The sequence below is a fragment of the Pan paniscus genome, chromosome 18, assembly GCF_029289425.2.
Source record: "Pan paniscus chromosome 18, NHGRI_mPanPan1-v2.0_pri, whole genome shotgun sequence".
Taxonomy (NCBI): domain Eukaryota; kingdom Metazoa; phylum Chordata; class Mammalia; order Primates; family Hominidae; genus Pan; species Pan paniscus.
Window position 1 is genome coordinate 23,046,265 of NC_073267.2, and position 25,224 is coordinate 23,071,488.

Here is a 25,224-nt window from a genome sequence, read left to right on the forward strand (position 1 = left end):
GCAAATATATAGGTGAATGAAAACTCGAAGCCCTGATGTGTCCCACTCTCATCCTGGGGTTGGCTTTGCACAGGGTAGGAGAGGAACATGAGATCTAAAAGAAGAGTGGGGGTCAAGTGTGGTGGCTCATGCCTGTAATCCCCGGCACTTTGGGAGGCCGAGGCAGGTAGATCACCTGAAGCAGGAGTTCGAGACCAGCCTGGCCAACATGGTAAAACCCCATCTATACTAAAAATACCAAAAATTAGCTGCGCTTGGTGGCAGGTGCCTGTAACCCAGCTACTTGGAAGGCTGAGGCAGGAGAATTGCTTGAACCTGGGAGGTGGAGGCTGCAGTGAACCAAGATTGTGCCACTGCACTTCAGCCTGGGTGACAGAGCAAGACTCTGTCTCAAAACAAATACACAAATAAATTAACTAAATTAAATAAATACAAGAAGAGTGGTGTCTCATCACTTCCTTAAGTCTTTCAGTAGCTACAGGTGGGCCATCCAGATGGCTCTGTGTTGGGCATTTCTCATACCTAGTAGGCCCAGGACCTCTGAGCCAAAGAGGTGAAACACACAACCCAAGCCCACTGTGCACAGGGAATTTGGGCAGTTAACAGTTTGGAAACCAGACCCTTCCTGTGGTGCCTGCGGCCAGTGCAGCTCTTCAGCCCCACCCTGAGCAGATGGGAGGATTACACCTGCCTTGTTGCAGTTGGGAACAGCCACGTGACTGTGACTGTAAGACCTGGGGCTCTATCACCGTGGTGAGATGGAAACACCATGAGTCTTTTTTGTTTTGTTTTGTGACAGCTTTATTGCTGTTATAATTGCTGATATAATTCACACACTTTTTTTTTTTTTTTTTGAGACAGAGTCTCGCTCTGTCACCCAGGCTAGAGTGCAGTGGTATGATCTCAGCTCACTGCAACCTCCACCTCCCAAGTTCAAGCGAGTCTCTTGCCTCAGCCTCCCAAGTAGCTGGGACTACGGGCATCCACCACCACACCTGGCTAATTTTTGTATTTTTAGCAGAGACGGGGTTTTGCCATGTTGCCCAGACTAGTCTACAACTCCTGGGCTCAAGTGATCCACCTACCTCGGCGTCCCAAAGTGCTGGGATTACAGATGTGAGCTACCGCGCCTGGCCCATACACCCATTAAAAAAGTATAATTCAGTGGTTTTTAGTGTATTCACAGAATTGTGCAACCATCAGCACAATCAATTTTAGGACATTTTCATCACCCCAAAGAAGAAACCCTACAACTATTAATAGTCACTCCTCCTCTCCCCAAGCTCCCTTCCCTGCCCCTGGCAACCACTAATCTACTTCTCTCTTTATGGATCGATTGTCCTATTCACTGATATAAATGAAATCACATAGTATGTTGTCTTTTGTGTCTGGCTCTTTTCACATAGCATATTTTTTAAGGTTCGTCTGTGTTGTAGCATATATCAGCAGTTCATTCCTTTTTGTTGCCAAATAGTATTTCATTGTATGAATCTACTGCCTTCTTTTCTTTTTTGAGATGGAGTCTCGCTCTGTCGCCCAGGCTGGAGTGCAGTGGTGTGACCTCGGCTCACTGCAACCTCTGCCTCCCAGGTTCAAGTGATTCTCCTGCCTCAGCCTCCCGAGTAGCTGGGATTTCAGGCACATGCCATCACACCTGGCTAATTTTTGTATTTTTAATAGATACGGAGTTTCACCACGTTGTTGCCAGGAGTTCAAGACCAGCCTGGCCTCAAGTGATCCGCCCGCCTCGGCCTCTCAAAGTGCTGGGATTACAGGCATAAGCCACCGCCTGGCCTACTGCATTTTAATTATGCATTCATCAGTCATTTGGATTGTTTTCACCTTTTGCCTATTATGAATAATATTCCCATGAACATTTTGTATAAGTTTTTGTGTGGACATATGTTTTCATTTCTGCTAGGATTTGAATTGCTGGGTTATATGGTAACTTCATGTTTAATTTTTTTTAAGAATTGCCAAACTGCTTTCCATTCCCACCAGCAGTGTATGAGGGTTCTAGTTTCTCCACATCCTTGTCAACACTTGCTATTATCTGCGATTTTGATTATAGTCATGCTAGTGGGTAGTGAGTGTGTTTTGACTTGCTTTTTTTGGTCACCCACGCTGGAATGCAGTGGTGCAATCATAGCTCACTGCAGCCTCCAACTCCTGGGCTCAAGCTATCCTCCCACCTCAGCCTGTCGAGTAGCTGGGACTACAGGCACACACCACCGAGCCTGGCTAATTTTTCTTTTCTTTTTTTTTTTTTTTTGTAGAGATGAGGGTCTTGTTATGTTGCCTTTGCTGATCTGGAGCTCTTGGGCTCACACCATCATCCCACCTTGGCCTCCCAAAGTGCTAGGATTACAGGCATGAGCCACCGTGACTGGCCTTGCATTTTCTTAGTGGCTAATGACGTTGAGCACCTTTTCATGTCCTTATTGGCCATTTGTATATCTTCTATGGAGAAATGTCTATTCCAATCTTTGGCCCATGTTTAAATTGGAGTATTTATCTTTTATTATTGAGTTGTAACAATTCTTTATATATTCTAGCTGCAAATCCCTTATCAGATATGATTTGCAAATATTTTTTCCCCATTCTCTGATTGTCTTTTCACTTTCTTTTTTGTTTGTGGTTTGTTTTTGTTTTTGTTTTTTGAGAGAAGGTCTTACTCTGTCCCTCAGGCTAGAGTGTAGTGGCGGGACCTTGGCTCACTGCAAACTCTGCCTCCCAGGTCCAAGTGTTCTTCCCACCTCAGCCTCCTGAGTAGCTGGGACCATAGATGCAAGCCACCACATGTGGCTAATTTTTGTATTTTTTTTATAAAGTTGAGGTTTCACTATGTTGCCCAGGCTGGTCTCGAATTCCTGAGCTCCAGCAATCTGCCTGCCTCCCAAAGTATTGTGATCACAGGCGTGAGCCACTGAGCCTGGCCTTTTTCATTTATTTGTTTAATTTTTAGAGACAGGGTCTCACTCTGTTGCCCAGGCTGAAGTGCACTGCATGATCATAGCTCACTGCAGTTTCAAACTGCTGGGCCCAAGGGATCCTCCTGCCTCAGCCTCCTGAGTATCTGAGACTACAGGCACACACCACCATACCTGGGTTGTTTTTTTTTTTTAATGTTTTATTTTAGAGACAGGGGTCTTGCTATGTTGCCCAGGCTGGTTCTGAACTCCTGGCCCCATTGATCCTCCTGCCTTGGCCTCCCAAAGCTCTGACATTACATGTGTGAGCCACCTTGCCCGGCCTTGAGTAATTTTATTTTACCGCAGTAGACATCTCCTTGAAGGCAAGTGTTTCCCCCAATTCCTAGCACCATATTTGGCACACAAGAGGAGCTTAATAAATATTTGCCATAAGAATTAATGCTCAGAAACTCTACTATTACATCCTATCTGCTCAACTCCCTGGAAAAGAGACATTCTCTTTTTGTGGTTACTATAAAAGGCCCAGATTAGTATTTCACTGGCCTAACTTGGATCACATGCTCATCCCTGAACCAATCAATGAGGCTGAAGGGATGAAATATGCTAATTGGCCAGGTCTGGTCATGTGTCCATTTTTGGAGCCAGGGGAGTGGGGAGGGCTATTTTCCTGAATTGAGAATAGGGTGAACTGGTTCCCTGAAGACTAACCAAGACGCTAATGCAAAGAAGGACACTCCTGCTGGGCAGACAAAAATGACAGAGGCTCAGAGAAGTAAAATAACTTGCCCAAGGGCCATAGAGCTTTAAGCAGTAGCGTCTTTTTTTTTTTTTTCCAATCTTGCTTTGGGCTTGGACAGACTAGTTCAGCATCTTTGATCTTCCCTTCCTGCCTGACGGCCCCAGGGTCAGAATTCCAGGTGCAATTTTGTCTCTTGCCAAAAGCTGGAGTTTACTCTCTTTGGGGTTTATAAATAAGGAAAAAAGTTCTTTGGAGAGCCTGAACTTTGAAATCAGAGAAGTCTGGATTTACTGCTGGCTCTGCCTTTTCTAGCTGCCTCACCTGGGGCATGTCATTATCTCTATAAGCCTCAGTTTTGTTCTTTTTTCTTTTTTTGTTTTTGTTTTTTTGCGACGGAGTCTCACTCCTTCACCCAGGCTGGAGTGCAGTGGCGCGATCTCGGCTCACTGCAACCTCTGCCTCCAGGGTTCAAGCGATTCTCGTGCCTCAGCCTCCAGAGTAGCTGGGACTACAGGCGCGCCCGGCTGCTTTTTTGTATTTTTACTAAAGACAGGGTTTCACCGTTCTGGCCAGGCTGGTCTCGAACTCCTGACCTCAGGTGATCTGCCGGCCTCGGCCTCCCAAAGTGCTGGGAAGATGGAATGAGAGAAATCCCTCAAAACATGTCATTGTTACTACTTTTCTATCTAGAATGTGTGAAATTTCTAAAATTTCACTAACAAAGTATCTGGAAGGACCTAATATTAAAGTGTTCACAGTAGCTATTAGTTTTAATTCGTTTTCTTTTTTATACCTTAGCCACTCTACCACTCATGCCACAGGTATTTATTAAGCATCTACTGTGTGCCACCCAGGCCCTGTGTCAAGAGTTAGGAATAACTAAAGGAGATACTAATTTTAAAACTACACAAATAATTGCAATCGTCATACGTGCCTGTTTTTACAAAGCAGAAATCAGGAAAAACAAAGTATTTCCGATAAAAAATATTTTAAGGTTATGGATAGAGATATATACAAACAAGCGATGGGCTTGGATCACTAATGATTTTGGAAAGGACAGGAATACAGGAACTAAGCGAGAAGCAGGCGAGAATGGCGAGGCGGGAGAGGACGGAAGTTGGTCACTCCCTCGAATTGCCCCCTCGCTGCCGGATGCTAGGCCAGCCTTGAGCGGGAGAACCGGACACTGTGTACTCAGCAGGGGGAGCCAAGACTTAGCGCTAACCATTGCACCTGGGGCTGGGAGCCAGCGCCGGAGCCAGGAGGCCCGCTAGGCGGCTGCAGGCGCTGTGATGGCCACCTGGGGGCGGCCACGTGAGCGCCACGCCGTGCTCCCGCCAGGCCAGCCCCGCCCCTGCCCGCCCGCTTCTGCTCAACCTAGACCAGCCCCAGCTTCAGCCTCAGCTCCCCTCCTTCCTGGATCGAGCGCCCGCACTCCCGGCCCTGCAGCCACCCGAGTCCCGCTCGCTGTCGCCTGCACGCGAGTCCCCCCTGGCACGCGCTCCCACATCCCGGGATCGTCCCAACGGCCCCTGCGCCCTTCCTGGGATCACTCCAACTGCCCCGCGCGCCCTGGGATCGGTCCATCTGCCCCGCGTGGCCCCAGCTGCTTGCCCGGAGCGCCGCTAGCGCTCCCCGCTCTCCGCTCCCCGGCACTCTCGGGGGGCCCGCCCGCCCTGCACCCTGGAGCTCCGGGCCGCGAGCCTCTGCCAACTCCTCTGGACCCTCGCGGCCGTGGGCAGCGGCTGCCGCGCCTGTCTGCCCGAGGGAGGTAGGTGTGGACCGCGGCCGGCAAGGCTGTGGGGGGCTGGGAGCCCGCGCTGCAGGCCTGTGCGCCCGGGTGCAGCTGGCGTCTGGAGCGTGCTGGGTCTGGGCTTGGGAATGGGGCCGGAGAAGGCATGGAAGGAGAGTGTGGGGGCGCTTCTCCTCTGGTTGTTAAACTCTCTGGGGCTCAGTGCTTGCTTTGGAGAAATGGGGAAGTTGTGCGGATTAAAGGCGATGTGGATATGGAAAGCAATTGGCAAGCAATGGGCGGTGATCTGGCTGCAAGTGACAGAGAGTTTGGGGGCCTCCGCCCTCGGGGCCCCTAGAGTGTGGGCGCATCGCTGCCTTCCTGTGCCCTGCAGGGCTCAGAGCCGCATCCCCCACCTTTTCCCTGAACTAGAGGCCTGCGTCAGCCCGAATTCCCGGAACCTCCAGGACTGTGTAGACGCGCCCTTGCTGCATTGTTGGCTGCGGGAGTTTGTTGGCAGGCGCTGCTGACATGTGTGCCAAGGGGCTGGGCATTAATAAGCCGGTGGCCGCGCGGGGGTGGGGGCCTCCCGGGTAAGCCCCGGCCTAGATCCTTTTGCGCGCGCCTGGGGGATTTCGGGGAACCAGCCCAGCTGCGCCCTGAGTGTGACAACAGATGGGCCGCATGGGGAAGTGAGATCTGCCCAGGGAGACGGTCCCAGGGAGCCCGACCTCTGGGACCTCGGTGGTGGGTGCTTCTTCAGCCAGGAAAGCAGGAAACACTAGGGCTGGAGTCCTGGGTTGGAATTCTAGCTCATTTATGCTCTCTGGCCCTCGGTTTTCTCATCGGTAGAATGGGTACAGTATTAGTATCTACCACTTAGTATCCTTGGAAAGAGTAGATGAGTATGTATATGTCAGGTGCTTGGAACAGTGCCTGGCACACAGTGTCATGGTCTATGGCCCCGGGAGACATCTGATGGCCAAGAGCCCTATGGTTGAGGGCCCTGGACAGGCTGTGAAGTCACAGCGAATTGAGTCACGTAGTCTATCCTAATGTTTTTAGCGAGGAGGAAACCGAGGATCAGAGTGATCCCCAGGCCCACAGAAGCTCCCTAAGAGGAGGCCAGTCACATAAACAGATTCTAAAAAGCGAGATGGAGTAAATGGGAATACAGAGCAAGCAGGTGGGAGCTGAGAATGCCCACTGTGTGTGTAAAGGGGAGAGGGTTATGGGGGAAGGCTTCCTGTAGCAGGTGCTGTTTAAGCTGAGCTGGGGAAGAGGCAGGTGGAAGGAGGTAGAGTTCAGAGATGGCGTATGCAGGTGTCTTCCTTCTGTGTGGCCTCCACAGCACCCGATGTTCATTCCTTTGTTCAGCTATTAATTCAACAACTACAGTAAAACCTCTCAACGACATGAATTTCAGTGTAACATGGCTGGGATTGGCATCCGCCCTCCTCTCAGCCCCCATTCTCAAAGAAGGGGGTGGGGTCCGAAGTTCTTACCCTCTGCAGGGAATGGGGAGGCCAGAAGACAGAACTGAAGTGGTCACAGTTTACACATAATCATCGGTGTACATTCTAAGAGCTACCGGTGTTTTGGGCCAGGGGCGTGGTGGCTCAGGCCTTTAATCTCAGTACTTTGGGAGACTGAGGAAGGTGGATCACTTGAGGTCAGGAGTTTGAGACCAGCCTGGCCAACATGGGGAGCCCCCATCTCTACTAAAAATACAAATATTAGCTGGGCATGTTGGCATGAGCCTGTAATCCCAGCTACTCGGGAGGCTGAGGCAGGAGAATCGAGAATCGTTTGAACCCAGGAGGCATAGTTTGCAGGGAGCTGAGATTGCACCACTGCACTCTAGACTGGGCAACAAAGCGAGACTCTGTCTCAAAAAATAAAAAAGATCCACCAATTTGTTTTTCTTGTGCTTTTTGTAACTGTACAGTACTTTTTGGCTGATTAAGGATATATCACTGGCTGGGTGTGGTAGCTCACACTGTAATCCCAGCCACTTTGGGGGGGGCTGAGGCGGGAGGATTGCTTGAGCCCAGGAGTTCAAGACCAGCCTGGCTGACAGGGTGAAACCCGGTCTCTATTTAAAAAAAAAAAATCTCTGATTTGCTTTTAAAACATTTTACTGTATTATGTGGCAGAGAAAGCTATGGGTCACCAGTACCCATGTTCTCGTCCTCCTGGGGTGCTCCCTGGATGAATTTTCCTAGGCTTCCTTACCATTCGGTAGGGCCACACAGCTGAGTTTTGGCTGATGAAATGTGAGTGTGTCCATTTCAAGCCTCGACCCTAAAGACCTCTCATTCTTTATTTGTTGGACAAGTCAAGGCGACTTTGAAGGCCTAGAGGAGGGCAGAGCCACAAGCCAGAGGGAGTGTTTGTTGTTTTTGAGATGGAGTCTTCCTCTGTTGCCCAGGCTGGAGTGCAGTAGTGTGATCTCAGCTCACTGCAACCTCTGCCTCCCAGATTCAAGTGATTTTCCTGCCTCAGCCTCTTGAGTATGAGCTGGGACTACAGGCGCATGCCACCGTGCCCAGCTAATTTTTGTATTTTTAGTAGAGATGGGATTTCACTGTGTTGGCCAGGCTGGTCTCAAACTCCTGACCTCAAGTGATCCACCCGCCTCCCAAAGTGCTAGGATTACAGGCGTGAGCCACCATGCCCACCCAGGAAGGATGTCTTTAGGGTTGTTATCTTGCTGTGGGGAGAGTCCCCAAAGCAGTCTTGTCCAGTTTTTGGCAGGGTTGGCATCTGGTTGCCGGGACTCTGGGAGCTGTGTGAAGAAAGCCAAGAGTGAACAGCAGAAGCTTGGACTTGTTCAAGCTCGTTCTCCGGGATTCACTATTTCTGGTCCAGTTCTTACACCTGAAGCAGAACAACTGAATGATCAGGGCTATAGACAAAGTAATAGCGTCAGGTTGAACTAATTTAAAAGAATCAGTGTTTTTTGTTGAGGGAGATTGGTTCTGTTGACCTGAAAGCTGCAGGTTCTTACCCTGATGAACTGAGAAGGCTCCTAGAAGGTGGTTAGAGCGATGACCTTGTCTCCACCTGGGATGAAAGCGGCTTGGGCCTTAAAGTGTTGCTGGATCAAATTCTTGCAGCCAAGGCTGATGAGCACAAGCAAGGAGGCTTCTTTTTTGTTGTTGTTTTGAGACAGGATCTTGCTCTGTCACCCAGGCTGCGGTGCAGTGGCACAGTCACAGCTCACTGCAGCCTGGAACTCCTCAGCTCAAGTGATCCTCCTGCCTCAGCCTCCCAAGTAGCTGGGACTACAGACATGAGCTACCACCATGCCTGGCTAACTTTTAATTTTAGTGTAGAGATGGGGTCTCGCTCTGTTGCCCAGGCTGGGCTTGAACTCTGGGCTCAAGCAATTCTTCTGTCTGGGCCTCCCAAAGTGTTAGGATCACAGGCATGAGCCGTGCCCAACCATAAGAAGGCTTCAGACAAAGGAAGGAGTGAGTCACTAACACGCTGATGATAAAGCAGAAAATAACAGTGCCCCCTACAACCCCCAAAGTCCCAGGGCTGTGGGACTCCTAGAGAAGCGTCTCAAATGGCTCCAGAGTCAGAAGGTGGATGGCGTTCTGTTCTCCAGCTGTGAAGCTTTCGAGCTCTAGCAAGGACTAGCAAGCCAGAGGAAGCACCCGGAAGTAGGTGGCTAAACTGCGGAAAATTGCCCTAGGCCAGCGTTTCTCTAACTTCAGTGCACATCAGCATCCCCAGCAGGACTTGCTTACACTTTGATTGCTGGACCCATCCCCAGAGTTTAATTTAGTAGGTCTGTAGTGAGGCTTGAGAATTTGCATTACCAGCAAGTTGCCAGGTGAGGCTGCTGCAGTGGCTGCTGCGGCAGCTGGTCCCATACTTTTAGAAGCGCTGGTTAAGGAAGTGATGACTGCATTGAAAGCTCTGGATTCAGCCCGCACCAGCTTCAAACCCAACTCTAGTCATGTGATTTGGGACAAGTCACATAACCTCTCTGTTCCTTAGTTTTCTCATCTGTAGAATGAAGCTAAGAGCGACTAACTCCTGAGGTTCAGGGGAGGCTTCATGAAGGAGGTGATATCTAAGCTGAGACCTGAGGGATGAGCAGTCAAGTTGGCCAGGGGATGAGTAGGGAGGACAGGCTGGGGTGTGTACCAGACAGAGGGCATAGCATGTTCACAGCCCGAGGAGGAAGGAGTGCATGCCTTCTAGGGAGCTGGGAGGAGTTATGTAGCAAGTGCTTTGTAAGTGATACTGAAATGCTACCAATCTGTTCTGGGCAGGATCACAGTGGAGAGGAAGCCAACCAGGGTATGGAAAATGGGCTGCTGGATGGGCTCAGAAATGGTACAAGTTATTTGTGCTCTTCTTTCATTGGCCAGAATGCAGTCACATGACCTTACCTAGCTGCAAGGGATGCTGGGAAATGTAGTCCGTGGCCAGGCAGGGGAGAAAGGATTCCTGGAGGAAAGCCAGCTCTGTGTGCCACCTGTGGTTTTCAGGCCCCCTCTCTCACTTCTTCTCCGCCTTGCTCACTTTGCTCCGCTCTGTTGAGTAAATGAATTTTACAGATGAAGAAGCTGAGGTTCAGAAGGTTAAGTAATTTCCCCAGCATTCCTCAGCTGATTGTGGCAGGGCCAGGACTTGAATTCATCCCAAAGGCCTTGTTTGGCTAGATCTGGTTTTGGTGCTTATCAGGTCCTCCATGAGCCAGTCTTTCCCACTACGACCTCAGCCATGTCATTGGACTAAGTAACTCCTATGTAGTTACAACACAGTAGGTTGTTTTGTTTGTTTTTGTTTGTTTGTTTTTTCGGAGGTCTGGGGGTGGGGGGATAGAGTCTTGCCCTGCTGCCCAGGCTGGAGTGCAGTGGCACAATCTTGGCTCACTGCAACCTCTGTCTCCTTGGTTCAAGTGATTCTCGTGCTTCAGCCTCTCAAGTAGCTGGGACTGTACAGGTCGTGTGCCACCACACCTGGCTAATTTTTGCATTTTTGGTAGAGATGGGGTTTCTCCATGTTGCCCAGGCTGGTCTCGAACTCCTGGCCTCAAGTGATCTGCCTGCCTCGGCCTCCCAAAGTGCTGGGATTACAGGGGTCAACCACCGTGCCCAGCCACAACCCAAAAGTCCTTCTGTTTCTCCATTATATCAGCAGGAAACTGCCAGCTTTTCTTCACTTACTCGTTCATTCATGCAGCATGCACTTGTGCATTTATGGTGTGTGCCAGGCATTGTGCTTTGGGCTGGGAGCTGCAGAGGAACAAGACACACGGCCCCTTTTGTTCAAGACACTCACATGGTCTGGCAACCGAGAGGGCTGGGCACACAGTTCATGTGAGAAGTGAGACGTGCTGTATCCCTGGGCTGACCCACCAGGAGTACAGAGTGTACCGTGGACAGGCAGAGAGTGCCCAGCAAGTGATTAAACATTACAGTTCAAGCTCCCTTGTGCATTTTGCTAATCAAAGCTATAATTATGATATTTTGTGTTTCATATTCCAAAATGCATTTTTCCGATTCCTGAAACAATAAAATAGCCCTTGCGCGATGACAGTTTTATATGCAGAAAACACAGTGTACTGCAATGATATTTTTGTGAGCCTTTAGCAGAGCAAATGATGACGTATCTCTGGCTTCTGCAGCAGGTTGCTGTTTACATCGGTAAGTTGATTTCTCTGTCTCTTTCTTTTTTTTTTTTGAGACAGTGTCTTGCTGTGTCACCTAGGCTGGAGTGCAGTGGCACGATCTTGGCTCACTGCAACCTCCGCCTCCCAGGTTCAAGCAATTCTTCTGCCTTGGCCTCCTAAAGTAGCTGGGATTACAGGTACACACCACCACACCCAGCTGGTTTTTGTATTTTTAGTAGAGATGGGGTTTTCACCATGTTGGTCAGGTCTCAAACTCCTGACCTCGTGATCCGCCTGCCTCAGCCTCCCAAAGTGCTGGGATTACAGTCGTGAGCCACTGCACCTGGCCTTCTCTGTCTCTTTATGGTATGTGGGGAGATTTGTTTTTAAAAGGAAAAGGGGAAGAGAGGGTTGGGGAGGGCTCCTTAAAATTACACCAGAGGCTGGACACAGTGGCTCACACCTGTAATTCCAACACTTTGGGAGGCTGTGGCTGGAGGATCACTTGAGTCCAGGAGTGGCAAGGCACCATCTCTACAAAAAATTTTTTAAAATAAGCCAGGCATAGTGGCACAGGCCTGTAGTCCCAGCTACTCAGGAGGCTGAGGCGGGAGGATCCCTTAAGCCCAGGAGTTCAAGGATGCAGTGAGCTGTGATTATGCCACTGCACTCCAGCCTGGATGAGAGATCAAGACACCCACCCAGTCTCTTAAAAAAGAAAGAAAGAGGCCAGGCACAGTGGCTCATGCCTGTAATCCCAGCACTTTGGGAGGCGGAGATGGGTGGATCACCTGAGGTCAGGAGTTCAAGATCAGCCTGGGTGACATGGTGAAACCCTGTCTCTACTAAAAATACAAAAATGAGCCAGGCATGGTGGCACACACCTGTAATCCTAGCTACTCAGGAGGCTGAGGCACAAGAATCACTTGAACCTGGGAGATGGAGGTTGCAGTGAGCCAAGATTTAGTTGCTGCACTCCAGCCTGGGTGATAGAGTGAGACTCCATCTCAAAAAACAAAAGAAAGAAATTCCACCAGATTCATTCTAGAGCTGGGTTTCTCAGCCTCGGCACTGACATTGGGCCAGATCTTCTTCACTGTAGGGGACTGTTCTGTTTATTTTAGGATGTTTAGCAGCATCCCTGGCCTCTATCCACTAGATGCTAGTTGCACCCCTAGAGTTTCAACAACTAAAAATGTCTCTAGACATTGCCAAATGTCCCTTGAGGGAGCAAAATTGCCCAAGGTTGAGAGCCGCTCTTCAGGACTTTGTTAGTTTCCAATTGCTGCTGTAACAAATTGCTTCAATTACTTAGTGGCTTTAAAACAACAAATTTATTATCTTATAGTTCCTGGGGATCAGAAGTTCCAAAATCTAGGTGTCAGCATGGCTGTGTTCCTTCTGGGGCCCCAGGAGAAAATCGGTTTCTTTGCCTTCTCCAGATTCTAGGGGCTGTCCTCATTCCTTGGGCTCCTGGCCCCTCCCTTCCATCTTTGAAGGCAGCAGTGTGGCAACTTCACACCTTTCTGTCTTTGGTCACATCTCTTCCTCTAACTCTGACCCTTCTACCTCCTTTTTGTAAGGATCCTTGTGATTACACTGGGCTCACAGGATAATCCACGACTGTCTCCCATCTTAAGATCCTTAATCACATCTGCAAAGTCCCTTTTGCCATATAAGGTAACATATTCACAGGTTCCAGGGATTAGGATGTAGCCATCTTAGGGGAGTCATGTTTCTGCCTGCCGCAGACAGTCTGGCCTCAGATTATAATGAAATTTGCTTGTGGAAGGCTTGTAGGGAGTGAAGTGATTTAGGGAGTCGGGAACTGGAGGATTATTGGGACATAACAGCAGCTAGTACTTTTGAGAGTCAAGTCTACCCCAGACACCATGTGCCTAATCTCATTGTATCCTCAGAACAACCCCTGCAGGGGTACTGTTAGCTGACCCCTGTTTACAGAGGAGGGAACTATCCAAGGAAGGCTTTCTGGAGGCCAGGTGCAGTAGCTCATGCATGTAATCAACTTTGGGAGGTCGAGGCAGGAGGATTGCTTGAGGCCAGGAGTTCAGAGGCAAGAGGATCACTTGAGCTTGGGAGACTGAGGCTGCAGTGAGCCATGATTGCACCATTGCACTCCAGCCTGGGTGACAGAGTGAGACCCTGTCTCAAAAAAAAAAAAAAAAAAAAAAAAAGAAAAGAGACCAGCCTGGGCAATGTAGGGAGATGCCCATCTCTATAAAAATAAAATAACATAATTAGCCAGATGTGGGTGGTATGCACCTGTAGTCCCAGGTACAATGGAGGCTGAGGTGGGAGGATCACTTGAGCCCAGGAGTTGGAGGCTGCAGTGAGCTATGATTGCACCACTGCACTCCAGCCTGGCCAACAGAGCCAGACTCTCTCAACAACAACAACAACAAACCCAAAAGAAACAAACAAGGAAGGCTTTCTGGAGGAGGTCAACATTTGAGCTGCATCTTGAAGAGATTAAAGGGTTTTGCTAGTGAGTGGGAAAGGGATTCCAGGCAGAGGTGTTACTGGTGGAGGGTGTCCAGGTTCTTGGCATTTTGAACAAAGAATTGGACAAAACACACGAACAAAACAAGGAAAGAAAGCAATGAAAGCAAATATTTACAGAAAACAAAAGTACACTCCACAGGGTGGGAGTGGGCTCGAGCAGATTGCTTACAGAATTGCCTGGGGTTTAAAAACCCTCTAGAGGTTTCCCATTGGTTACTTGATGTACACCCTATGTAAATAAAGTAATGGCCTGGGATCAGTCTGATAGGTTGTGGAAAGCGACCAATCAGAGGCTGAAGTGAAGTTACAAATGAAGACTCCTATACAAACGAGGACTTGGCCAGCACCAGCCTGATTGGTTGTGGGAAGGGACCAATCAGAGGTAACTTCAGTTTTTCATCTGCCACGCAGGTAAGTTGGGGGTTGCAAAGGGAGTAGCCTCTGGTCCTTTTGTTACTTGGGCTTGGAAAGTAGGGGTTTTCCTTTTGATTTAGTTCTAGGAAGTCAGCCTGAATCAGCCTTAGGTTCCCTGCCTCCAGACCCTATTCGCCTGCCTCAGAGGCACCTGCAGATAGATACAAGGGCAAGGAGGTGAGGAGTTTGGTGGTGCATGGAGATTGATTCTTGGACTTGGAAATTTGGGAAGCTGAGATGGCAGGGAGGAAGGGACGGATGGGCTGGACTCTGTAAATTGGTCCTTTCATTCTGATGTACTATTTCTCTCAATAGTTTAAATAAATGTTTATGAGCACCCATTATATGCTAGGGGTGCAGACATTAAGACACTGATGTGAACTCTTAGCTTGATGCTTGACTTAATCACTCCTAATGCTGCACCCCAGTAAATAAACACTGAGCAGCCAGGCACAGTGGCTCACACCTATAATCCCATCTCTTTGGGAGGCTGAGGCGGGTGGATCACTTGAGGTCAGGAGTTCAAGACTAGCCTGACCAACATGGTGAAACCCTGTCTCTACTAAAAATACAAAAATTAGCCAGGCGTGGTGGCGGGTGCCTGTAATCCCAGCTACTCGGGAGGCCGAGGCAGGAGAATCACTTGAACCCGGGACGCGGAGGTTGCAGTAAGCCGAGATCACGCCACTGCACTCCAGCCTGGGTAACAGAGCAAGACTCCATCTCAAAACAAAAGAAACACTGAACAGAAGGGTATTTGAGTTCATGTTGAGCACCTGTGCACTGAAGGCAATACAAGGTATGGGGAGAGGGATGGAGACAGCAGTGCAGACCTTAGGATATCATAGCCCACCTGACAAGTCTATTGTCTAGGACAGGGTCCCAGCTCCTAATGGTGGGGCCCAGGATTCAAACCCTGGCCATGTGGCTGTAGAGCACAAGCTGTTAGCCACTGTATTGGGCTTTGGTTTTTGTTTCTTGTCTGAAGGAAACTCGGGACTCCAGCTAGGGTTTAAAATATCTTCAGAACAAGCCAGGTGCAGCCCTCAACAGCCTAGCGCTGTGTAGTTCTGCTCCCTTAAGGTTGCCTTTTCAGAGGTAGACTGTCACTTCTGGACCTAGCAGCTCTTGTCATTGTCAAAGGAGAGTCCAGTGTAGCACCTGGTGTGCAGTCAGTCTTTCACATGCATTATTTGTCTTTCTTATTTCCATAGAAATTACGCCTTTTTGAGGTTGATAAGCTTTTGAGGTTGATAAGCAGATAAGTAGCTCTTTTGCTTTCTTATCACTCATTCACAGCACAAAAGCCACACTGTCCCTTCTCTGAATTCGTGTTAAACTGTGAGAAACTCAGCTTCTTCTAGTTGGTGGAATAAGACAGTGTCCTTGGCATGGTATGTAAAGGAACCAGATGGCTGGGCACTGTGACTCATGCCTGTAATCTCAACATTTTGGGAGGTTGACGCGGGAGGATCACTTGAGACCAGGGGCTTGAGACTAGCCTAGGCAACACAGCAAGACGCCGTCTGTAATAAATAAATAAAGGAACCAGAAGAAGACCTACCAGTGTAGGGATAGGGTGGGGAAGGGAAGTAGTAAGGGGAAGTAGAGCTAAAGTCTCATTTATCATACCTGGAAATCAGAAGATAGGATGAAAATAGATAAATTAAGAAATAATCAGGGCCGGGTGCAGTGGCTCATGCCTGTAATCCCAGCCCTTTGGGAGGCTGAGATGGGTGGATCCCTTGAGTCCAGGAGTTTGAGACCAGCTGGGCACATGGTGAAATCCCATCTCAACAAAAATATACAAAAATTAGCTGGGTATGGTGACGTGTGCCTGTGGTCCCAGCTACTCCGGCGGCTTATGTGGGAGGATCACTTGAGCCTAGGAAACAGAGGTTGCGGTGAGCCAAGATTGCACCACTGGACTCCAGCCTGGGTGACAGAGCAAGACCCTGTCTCAAAAAAAAAAAAAAAAAAAAAAAAGAATCGGGAAGCGTATTATTTAGTGATATATATAGATAGATAGAGAGAGAGAGAGAGATGCTAAGGATAACACTGAGAATAGTTGGAAGTAGTTGCCTCTAGGGGTGGGAAGTAGGGCTGCCCGTGCAAAGTTGCAAAAGTTGTTCACTAGAGTTGAGCAGTACCCCACCTATATGATCATATACAGTGGCCCTAGTAAGAAAAAGGTGTTTAAAGCATTTTAAAAATTATATATAAATAATATACAATGGCCCAAACCCTGGCTGGGTTTGGACAGAGTCTCACTCTGTCGCCCAGGCTGGAGTACAGTGGCACGATCTTGGCTCACTGCAAACTCTGCTTCCCAGGTTCAAACAATTCTCCCACCTCAGCTTCCCGAGTAGCTGGGATTACTGGGATTACCGGCTCGTGCCACCATGCCCCGCTAATTTTTGTATTTTTAGTAGAGACGGGGTTTCACCATGTTGGCCAGGCTGGTCTCGAACTCCTGACCTCAGGTGATCCGCCTGCCTTGGCCTTCCAAAGTGTTGAGATTACAGGCGTGAGCCACCGTGCCTGGCTGGTTTGGGGCTTTTCATATTGCATGTGACAGAAAACCTATCTGTAACTAGCTAAATAGCCCTTTCCCCTACTGCCCCCCAAAAGGCGGGGTTTATTGTATCATCTGATTCAGAAATCTACACTGGGCTTGGTAGTTTGGTTTCGGGAACATCTGGATTCCAGGTCTCAAATGACATCATCGCTATTCATTTTTCTCTTTCTCTGGTTCTGCCCTCCACCACGTATCAGCTTTGTTCTGTGTTGGCCTCAGCCCCATTCTCAAGTTCACATTCAGCATGAAAAGGCTGATCACCTCTTCCAGTCACTCAAGCAAAAAGCCCCAGGTTTGCTGCAATGGGCTAGAATAGTTTGACTGTAATCACATGACCACCTCTAAGCCAATCTCTGTGGCCAGGCACCCCAGTGGTTGGTTTAGGCCTGGATCTTGTGACACACTCCTGAACACATGACTCGAGGGTGGGGCAGAGGCAGATCCTCACACAGAAGCTGGTGCGTGATTCCAGGTGGCTGATCAATCACCTGTGTCCACTGTGGTTGTAGTCAAGGGCGTGTGGGTTGTGCTGTGCTGGGCGTACACTAGTGTGTGCATTGGCCAGCTCGGGGTGCCACGTTATTGGCTTTGGGATGCTGGTTCCCAGGAGTGGCGGTGGGAAGATTCCACCTGCTTTCTATGGTAGGAAGGCAGGTCCTGGGGTGAGGGTGAGCCCCGAGGGGGACCAGTGGCCATTGTGGCTTGACCCGCAGGCCTTGACCTGAGCATTGCAGGCATAGTTTCCTGCCCCTGTAACTGCCAGATCGAGACCCAGTGAGACAGTGGTTTCCGTCGCCAGAGACTGAAATAGTGTATTCCCTGAGGACCCCTGAAGAAGCTTGGCTTTGCTACAAGCCAGACGTCCAGGTCACAAGTCTGGCTGGGACCCAAGGCTCAGTCCCTTTATAATAGCTGTTGAGTTCACGGAGTGAGTACAATTATGCATCCCCACTGAGGCTCAAGAGGTGAAGTCACATAGCCAGTTAGTGGCAGAGATGGGGCTTGAACCTGGGTCTTCCTGACTCACTCAACTACCTTTCCATAGAAATAGGGACTGGAGGCCGGGCGCAGTGGCTCATGCCTTTAATCCCCAGCACGTTGGAAGGCCAAAGAGGGTGGATCACTTGAGGGCAGGAGTTCAAACAAAAAAATTAAAAAAAAAAAAAAAAAGAGAAAAAAGAAAAGAAATAGGGACTGGGAGGAGAAGATGTGGATGCCTGAGTGAGGTAGAGAAAGCTTTCAAGAAAATCCTGATGTCTTTCAGCTGGAGTCCTATTCTTATCACAGGAGTAGATCCTTTCTTTGGGCCAAGGGAACCCCAGGATAGATAGAGACCCCTAGGAGGCTGGGCATCTTGCCTGGTGTTAGAACAGGCCTCCTGGAACTGACTTAAAGGCTAAGGAAGGTTCCTTGCTTGTTTGGGGAAATCCAACATCCTCCAGGTACCCAGTCTTCATGTGCAAATGTAAGAGTATCTGCCAAGTTAGGACTATGGATTGAGGCCACAGTTTTCCCAGGTTGACCCTGCCCAGGCACCCATTTGTCATAAAGGTTGTGACCTTTAGGCCAGGTGCAGTGGCTCACGCCTGTCATCCCAACACTTCAGGAGGCCAAGGTGGGAGGATTGCTTAAGGCCAGGAGTTCGAGACTAGCCTGGGCAACATAGTGAAACTGTGTCTCTACAAAAATAAAAAATTAGGTGGGCATAGTGACATACACCTGTAGTCCCAGCTACTCAGGAGGCTGAGGTAGGAGAATCACTTGAGCCCAGAGATCAAGGCTGCAATGAGCTCTGATTGCACAATTTTACTCCAGCCTGGGCAGCAGAACAAGACCCTTTCTCAAAAAATAAAACTTTACAAAAAAGAGGATGTGACTTTTTATGATATGGGAGAGAAGGAGCTACTGTTACCAAATAAAATTAGCAAGTAGAAAGGAAAAAAGAAAATTACAGTAGATTATACAAGTTTAGCTATCAGAGTATGAAGTTTCTGAATCCAGGATTGTTATGCTGTCCCATGGTATAAGAGACCCAGGTTCTGTTTGTCTCATAGCTCTTCCAGCCTCAGCACAGGGCCATCCGCCTCATGGTCTAGGGTAGCTGCTTGAGCTCCGGCAATCACATATGCATTTCAGCCAGCAGGTTGGAAGGAGAGCCAAGGGGCACGCTCCCTTTAAGAACCCTTCCCTATGGTTGCACACAGTCCTTCTTATATCCCATTGGCTAAAACTTGTTCACATGTTTACATCTATCTGCAAAGGAGTCTGGGAAATGTATCCTGAGTGGCCACGTGACATGCTTAGCCAAAACCCGGTGGTTCTCTTATCAAGGAAGAAAGAGTGAACAGCTATTGGGGGATAGTTTGCCACAGCTGCCTTAAGAGCAAATTTATGACAACTCAAAAGCCATAAAACAGATGACACTCACTTAGCTCTGGAATGCATATCAAGTGCCTGCTGTGTACAAGGCGCTGTGCCAGGCAGGGTCACAGCTGCTTGTCTTCATTTCCCAGGGCCGAGGAGAACGTCAGGTCTGTGGTGGGACATGGCCGAGGGCCGAGCTCCCCACACTGTAAGATGAGGGAGTCGGCTCCGTGAATTAATTGGGTAAGGAGGCAGATTTGCTCGCTAGCAGCCCAGATCCTGAATCTGAGCGTGCTTTTTTTTTTGTTTTTTGCTTATTTGAGATGAGGTCTTGCTCTGTTGCCCAGGCAGTGGCACAATCTCAATTCACTGCAGCCTCTGCCTCCCCAGATTCAAGTGATCCTCCCACTTCAGCCTCCTGAGTAGCTGGGACTACAGGCACACGCCACCACGCCCGGCTAATTTTTGTATTTTTTCGTAGAGACAGGATTTCGCCATGTTGCCCAGGCTGGCCTCGAACTCCTGAGCTCAAGCGATCTGCCCACCTTGGCCTCCCAAAGTGCTGGGATTACGGGCATGAGCCATCACGCCTGGCCCTGGATCTGAGCTTTTAACCACCGAACTACACTGTCTGGAGGTCTGCAGCTTGGGGCTGTGGTTCTGGCCCTCCTCCTGGCACTGTCCTGGCCCCCAGTGGCCGCTGACTAGGCTGGGCCTGCTGGCAGCTCCTGGCACCACACCGTGTTGGTCAGCAGGGATTCTGGCCAAGGGCTGACCAGGGCAGAGTAGGCGCTGGGGCTGGGAGCGGCTGACAGTGAGGAGAGGCCAGTCCAGGGCTCAGGGAAGATTCTGGTGACAAGCAGGATCAGGTGGCTCTGGCATTGGATCCAGGCCTGTGACTGTGTCTTGCCCAGAGGATAAGAAACCAACTCAGTAGTTCACGTTGATTTTCAAACTGTGAGTATAGAAATCAATGTGTGGGTGGTGTGTTAAGGAAAAAGATTAAACAGAAAGAAAAAACAGAGGACTTAAGGAGAATAGAAAATAGCAAGAGTGGGCCAAGCACAGTGGCTCACATCAGTAATCCTAGTGCTTTGGGAGGCCAAGGTGGGAGGATCACTTGAGGCTGGAAGTTCAAGACCAGCCTGGCCAACATAGTGAGACTCTGTCTGTACAAAAATAAAAAACTTTAGCCGGGCATGGTGGCATGGACTGCTCTGGAGGCTGAGGCGGGAGGATCACCTGAACCCAGCTGTTGGAGGCTACAGTGAGCTGTGATCACACCACTGCACTCCAGCCAGGGCAACCTGTCTCTAAAAATAACATTTAAAAAAAAAATAGCAAGAGTGCATTATACAAAGTAAGGCTAAGCACAATTTCTTGAAATTTTACTTTCCATTTTATAAGCATGTACTGGGTTAGGATATAAATATATTTCCTGCCTCGGTAGCCAGAGTACCAAAGCCTTGGCTCTAGAAGACTGTGCACCTGATGGACAGCACTGTCAAAAAAACTGGAATTATTGGTTTGATGTAAAAAAATTTTTAAACTAATTTACTTACTATTTTGTGTCTAAAGCAATCCAGCTTTGTAAAAAAGTTAAAGCAGTATAGAAACGTACAAAGTTTTAAAAAGCTGGCCAGGCTCAGTGGCTCTTATCTGTAATTCTAGCACTTTGGGAGGCCAAGACGGGCAGATCACTTGAGGTCAGGAGTTCAAAGCCACCGTGGCCAACATGGTGAAACCCCGCCTCTACTAAAAATACAAAAATTAGCCGGGTGTGGTAGTGGGCTCCTGTAATCCCAGCTACTCGGGAGGCTGAGGCAGGAGAATCGCTTGAACCTGGGAGGCAGAGCTTGCAGTGAGCCAAGATTGTGCCACCCCACTCCAGCCTGGGCAACAGAGCAAGACTCTATCTCAAAAAAATTAAAAAATTAAACATAAAAAGTTTCCTCCAGCTCTACAGCTGCTTATTTCAAGTGCTGTACAGTTCCTGTGGATTTTTCAGGGAAGTTTTCATGCATGTACACAGGTCCTTTTTCTTTTCTTTTCTTTTTTTGGAGACAGGGTCTTGCTGTATTGCCCAGGCTGGAGTGTTGTGGTGCAATTTCAGCTCACTGCAGCCTCTGGGCTCACTTGAACCTCCTGGGCTCAAGTGATCTTCCCACCTCAACCACCTGAGTAGCTGGGACTACAGGCACACACCATCACACCCAGCTAATTTTTTGTATTTTTTTTGTAAAGTCAGGGTCTCATTATGTTGCCCAGGCTGGTCTTAAACTTCTGGGCTCAAGCGATCCTCCCACCTCGGCCTCCCAAAGTGCTGGGATTACAGACATGAACCACCACATCCGACTTTCTTTTCTTTAAAACTTTGGCTTTCTTGAGATATAATTCACATACCTTACAATCTGCTCATTTAAAATGTACGATTCTGGCTGGGCGCAGTGGCTCATGCCTGTAATCCCAGCACTTTGGGAGGCTGAGGTGGGCAGATCACAAGTTCAGGAGTTCGAGAACAGCCTGGCCAACATGGTGAAACCCCGTCCCTAAAAAAAAAAAAAAAAAAAAAAATACAAAAATTAGCTGGGCACAGTGGTGCGTGTCTGTAGTCCCAGCTATTCGGGAGGCTGAGGCAGGAGAATCACTTGAACCTGGGGGGCGGAGGTTACAGTGAGCCGAGATTGTGCCACTGCACTCCAGCCTCGGTGACAGGGTGAGACTCCATCTCAGATAGATAGATAGATAGTACAATTCAATGGTATATTCATAGTCATATAGCCACAGTCAATTTTAGAACCTTTTCATCAACTCAAAAGAAACCCCATACCCATTAGCAATCATTCCCCATTTCCCCCAACCATTCCCACCACCACACCCTACCTCCATCCTCAGGCAACCATTAATCTATTTTCTATTGCTGTAGCTTTATCTTCTCTGGAAGTTTCATATACAGAGAATTAGTCAATGCATATAGTCTTTTGTCACTGCCTTTCACCTCCCCTAGTGGTTGTAAGTTTCATCCATATTGGAGTGTATGTCAGCACCTAGGAGTGGAATTGCTGGATCTTACGGTAACTCAGTGTTTAACTTTTTGAGATGTTGTTTTTTTCTGTTTTTTTTGGTTTTGTTTTGTTTTGTTTTGTTTTTAGACAAGGTCTCACTCTGTCACCCAGGCTGGAGTGCAATGGCACAGTCTCAGCTCACTGCAACCTCTGCCTCCCAGGCTCAGGCAATTCTCTCACCTCAGCCTCCCAAGTAGTTGGGATTATAGGCATGCACCACCACGCCTGGCTACCTTTTATATTTTTAGTAGAGACAGGGTTTCGCCATGTTGGCCAGGCTGGTGCCAGAGTGTTTTCTAATTTCTTAATTTTGGGGTATGGCGTAAGGAAGGGGATCAACTTCATTTTTTTGCATGTAGATATTCATTTATCCCAACACCATTTGTTGAAAAGATTCTTCCTTCCCTGTTGAATCATCTTGGCTTGTTGAAAATCAAGTGACTGTAAAACTGAGAGTGAATTATCTTGGCACCCTTGTTGAAAATCAGGTGGCTGTAAATGTGACAGTTCTATCCTACAATCTTCCTGAACTCTTTCTTGATTATTTTTGTGTGTTTGTGGGTATGGGACCGTCCCCTTTCTAACAGTCATGGAGTATTTCATGGTGTAGAGAGAAATACTGTAATCTGTATAATGAGCTTCTATTTGGACATTTGGGGTTGTTGGGTTTTGTTTTGTTGCTGTTACTGATTGTGCTACAGAAAGTGCTTTTAGGCCAGGCGTGGTGGCTCACATCTGTAATCCCAGCACTTTGGGAGGCTGAGGCAGGCGGATCACCTGAGGTCAGGAGTCCAAGACTAGCCTGGCCAACATGGTGAAACCCCGTCTCTACTAAAAATACAAAAATTAGCCGCGCGTGGTAGTGGATGCCTGTAATCCCAGCTACTCAGGAGACTGAGGCAGGAGAATTGCTTGAACTCGGGAGGCGGAAGTTGCAGTGAGCCGAGATCATGCCACTGCACTCCACAGAGCGAGACTCTGTCTCAAAGAAAAACAAACAAACAAAAAATGCTTTTAGGGCCACTCCTTCATTCTGGGAAAGTGCATTGAGTGCCTTCTCTGTGCCAGACACTTTTGGAGGTATTGGGCATACAGACAATAACAAAGTAAACGGGGTGATTTCAGTTTGAGAAAAGCACAATGAAGAAATGAAGCATGCCTGTAATCCCAGCATTTTGGGAGGCCAAGGCAGGAGGATCACTTGAGCCCAGGAGATTGAGACCAGTCTGGGCAACATAGGGAGACCCTGTTTTTACAAAAAACAAACAAAATTGGCCAGGCTTGGTGGCATACACCTGTGATCCTAGCTACTTGGGAGGTTTGAGTGGGAGGATTGCTTGGGCCCGCGAGGTCAAGCAGTGACCTAGGTGAGCTAGGATTGCACCACTGTACTCCAGCCTGGATGACAGAGCAAGATTCTGTCTCAAAAAAAAAAAAAAGAAAAGAAAAAAGAAAAAAGTCCGGATGTGGTGGCTCACGCCTGTAATCCCAGCACTTTGGGAGGCCCAGGCAGGAGGATCACCTGGGGTCAGAAGTTCAAGACCAGCTTAGCCAACATGGTGAAATGCCATCTCTACTAAAAATGCAAAAATTAGCTAGTTGTGGTGGTGGGCACCTGGAATCCCAGCTACGCGGGAGGCTGAGGCAGCAGAATCGCTTGAACCTGGGAGGTGGAGGTTGCAGTGAGCCAAGATCGCACCATTGCACTCCAGCCTGGGTGACAAGAGTGAAACTCTGTCTCAGAAGAAAAAAAAAAAAGAACAAAGAAAGAAATGGAACAGGGTGATATGCAAGGGAGTGATTGGATATGCATGTTGGGTTAAGGGTTCTTTGATTTGGGGATTCACAGAAGATTTCACTGAAGAGGCATCCTGTGAGCTGTGAGCTCAATGATGAGAAAGAACCCACTGTTAGAAAGGTTGTTCCAGGCACAAGGAACAGCAGGTACAAAGGCTCGGAGGTCGGAATGAACTTAATGTGTTCACAGAACAGAAAGAAACCCAGTGTACCTGGAGAGCAGCCAGGGCCGGAGGAGAAGTGGGCAGCACGCTAGATGAACGCCGCTCTTGCAGCCTTACTAAGGCATTTGGATGTTATTATGAATGTGAAAGGAAGCTGCCGGGGGTGGGCGTTAAGCAGAGGAGTGCCTCGATCTAATTGATGTGCTAAAAAGAGCACTCTGCTTAAGAAGCCATTTCTTTCCCAGCCTGGTTCCAACATTTGCAAACACTGAGTTCTTAAAAGTGGAATGACGACTGGGTCAGCGGGTTTCGAATTTAAAATGTGCCTGGGTGCTGCCAACTGCCTCCCCAAAAGATAGCTCTAGGTTTTACCCCAAGGGTGCCAGCTCCTGCGATAGCCTGCAGCATTTGGGGTGAGGGTCGGGCGAATTCGCAGCCCTGGGCCCCAGCACCCACTCTCTGGCCCTTGCTTTCCTTGTAGGACCTTCGCCTCTGCATTTGTCCAGTAACTCTGGCTGTGCCGGATACTGCTTGGGTAAAACGGGCACCCCAGGAACATGGCAGACGAAGATCTCATCTTCCGCCTGGAAGGCGTTGATGGCGGCCAGTCCCCCCGAGCTGGCCATGATGGTGATTCTGATGGGGACAGCGACGATGAGGAAGGTTACTTCATCTGCCCCATCACGGATGACCCAAGCTCAAACCAGAATGTCAATTCCAAGGTTAATAAGTACTACAGCAACCTAACAAAAAGTGAGCGGTATAGCTCCAGCGGGTCCCCGGCAAACTCCTTCCACTTCAAGGTGAGTGAGCCACCTATGCCACCTTCCCCACCCGGCTTACCTGCTGTAAGGGATGGAGGGTTGGAGTCGCTGGTTGGGGACTTCTTCGTATTTCCAAACCCTGGACAGTGCTCTAAACTCTGAGCTGAGGATATACTTGCTAAGCAGGGAGGGTATTATTGATTTAAAATAAATTTCATTACCTTGGAACTGGGTGTTTTTCAAATAGTAGCCCAGGACACACTACGGAGTTGTGAAAACCTTTTGCTGAGTTTTGTCCAATGTTTTGTTTTGTTTGTTTATTTATTTTAGTTTTCTTTAGAGACAGAGTTCTGCTCTGTCACCCAGGCTGGAGTGCAGAGGTGCTGTTCTTTTTTTTTTTTTTTTTTTTTAAAGAAATGGAACAGAACAGAATAAAATAGCAACTACTGGGGAACATTGCAAACTGTAAAGATCTTATTTCTTTGTAAAAACGTTTATTTATTTATGGCAATAGAA

At 48.6% G+C, this 25,224-nt stretch overlaps 1 protein-coding gene across 2 annotated transcripts in view; it reads left to right on the forward strand.

The window, feature by feature from the left end:
- The first annotated feature begins 4,860 nt into the window (after positions 1 to 4,860).
- EEF2K (eukaryotic elongation factor 2 kinase) overlaps positions 4,861 to 25,224 on the forward strand; it is an 82,660-nt gene continuing 62,296 nt past the window's right edge. The window contains exons 1-2 of one of the 2 annotated variants that reach the window (XM_034939879.3): positions 4,861 to 5,443; positions 24,426 to 24,747. In XM_034939879.3, coding sequence (XP_034795770.1) covers positions 24,502 to 24,747 — 246 coding nt within the window. In that variant the 5' untranslated portion in view covers positions 4,861 to 5,443; positions 24,426 to 24,501. Of the gene's footprint in view, positions 19,876 to 24,425; positions 24,748 to 25,224 lie in introns of both variants that reach the window. The other variant, XM_034939880.3, reaches the window with a different exon arrangement.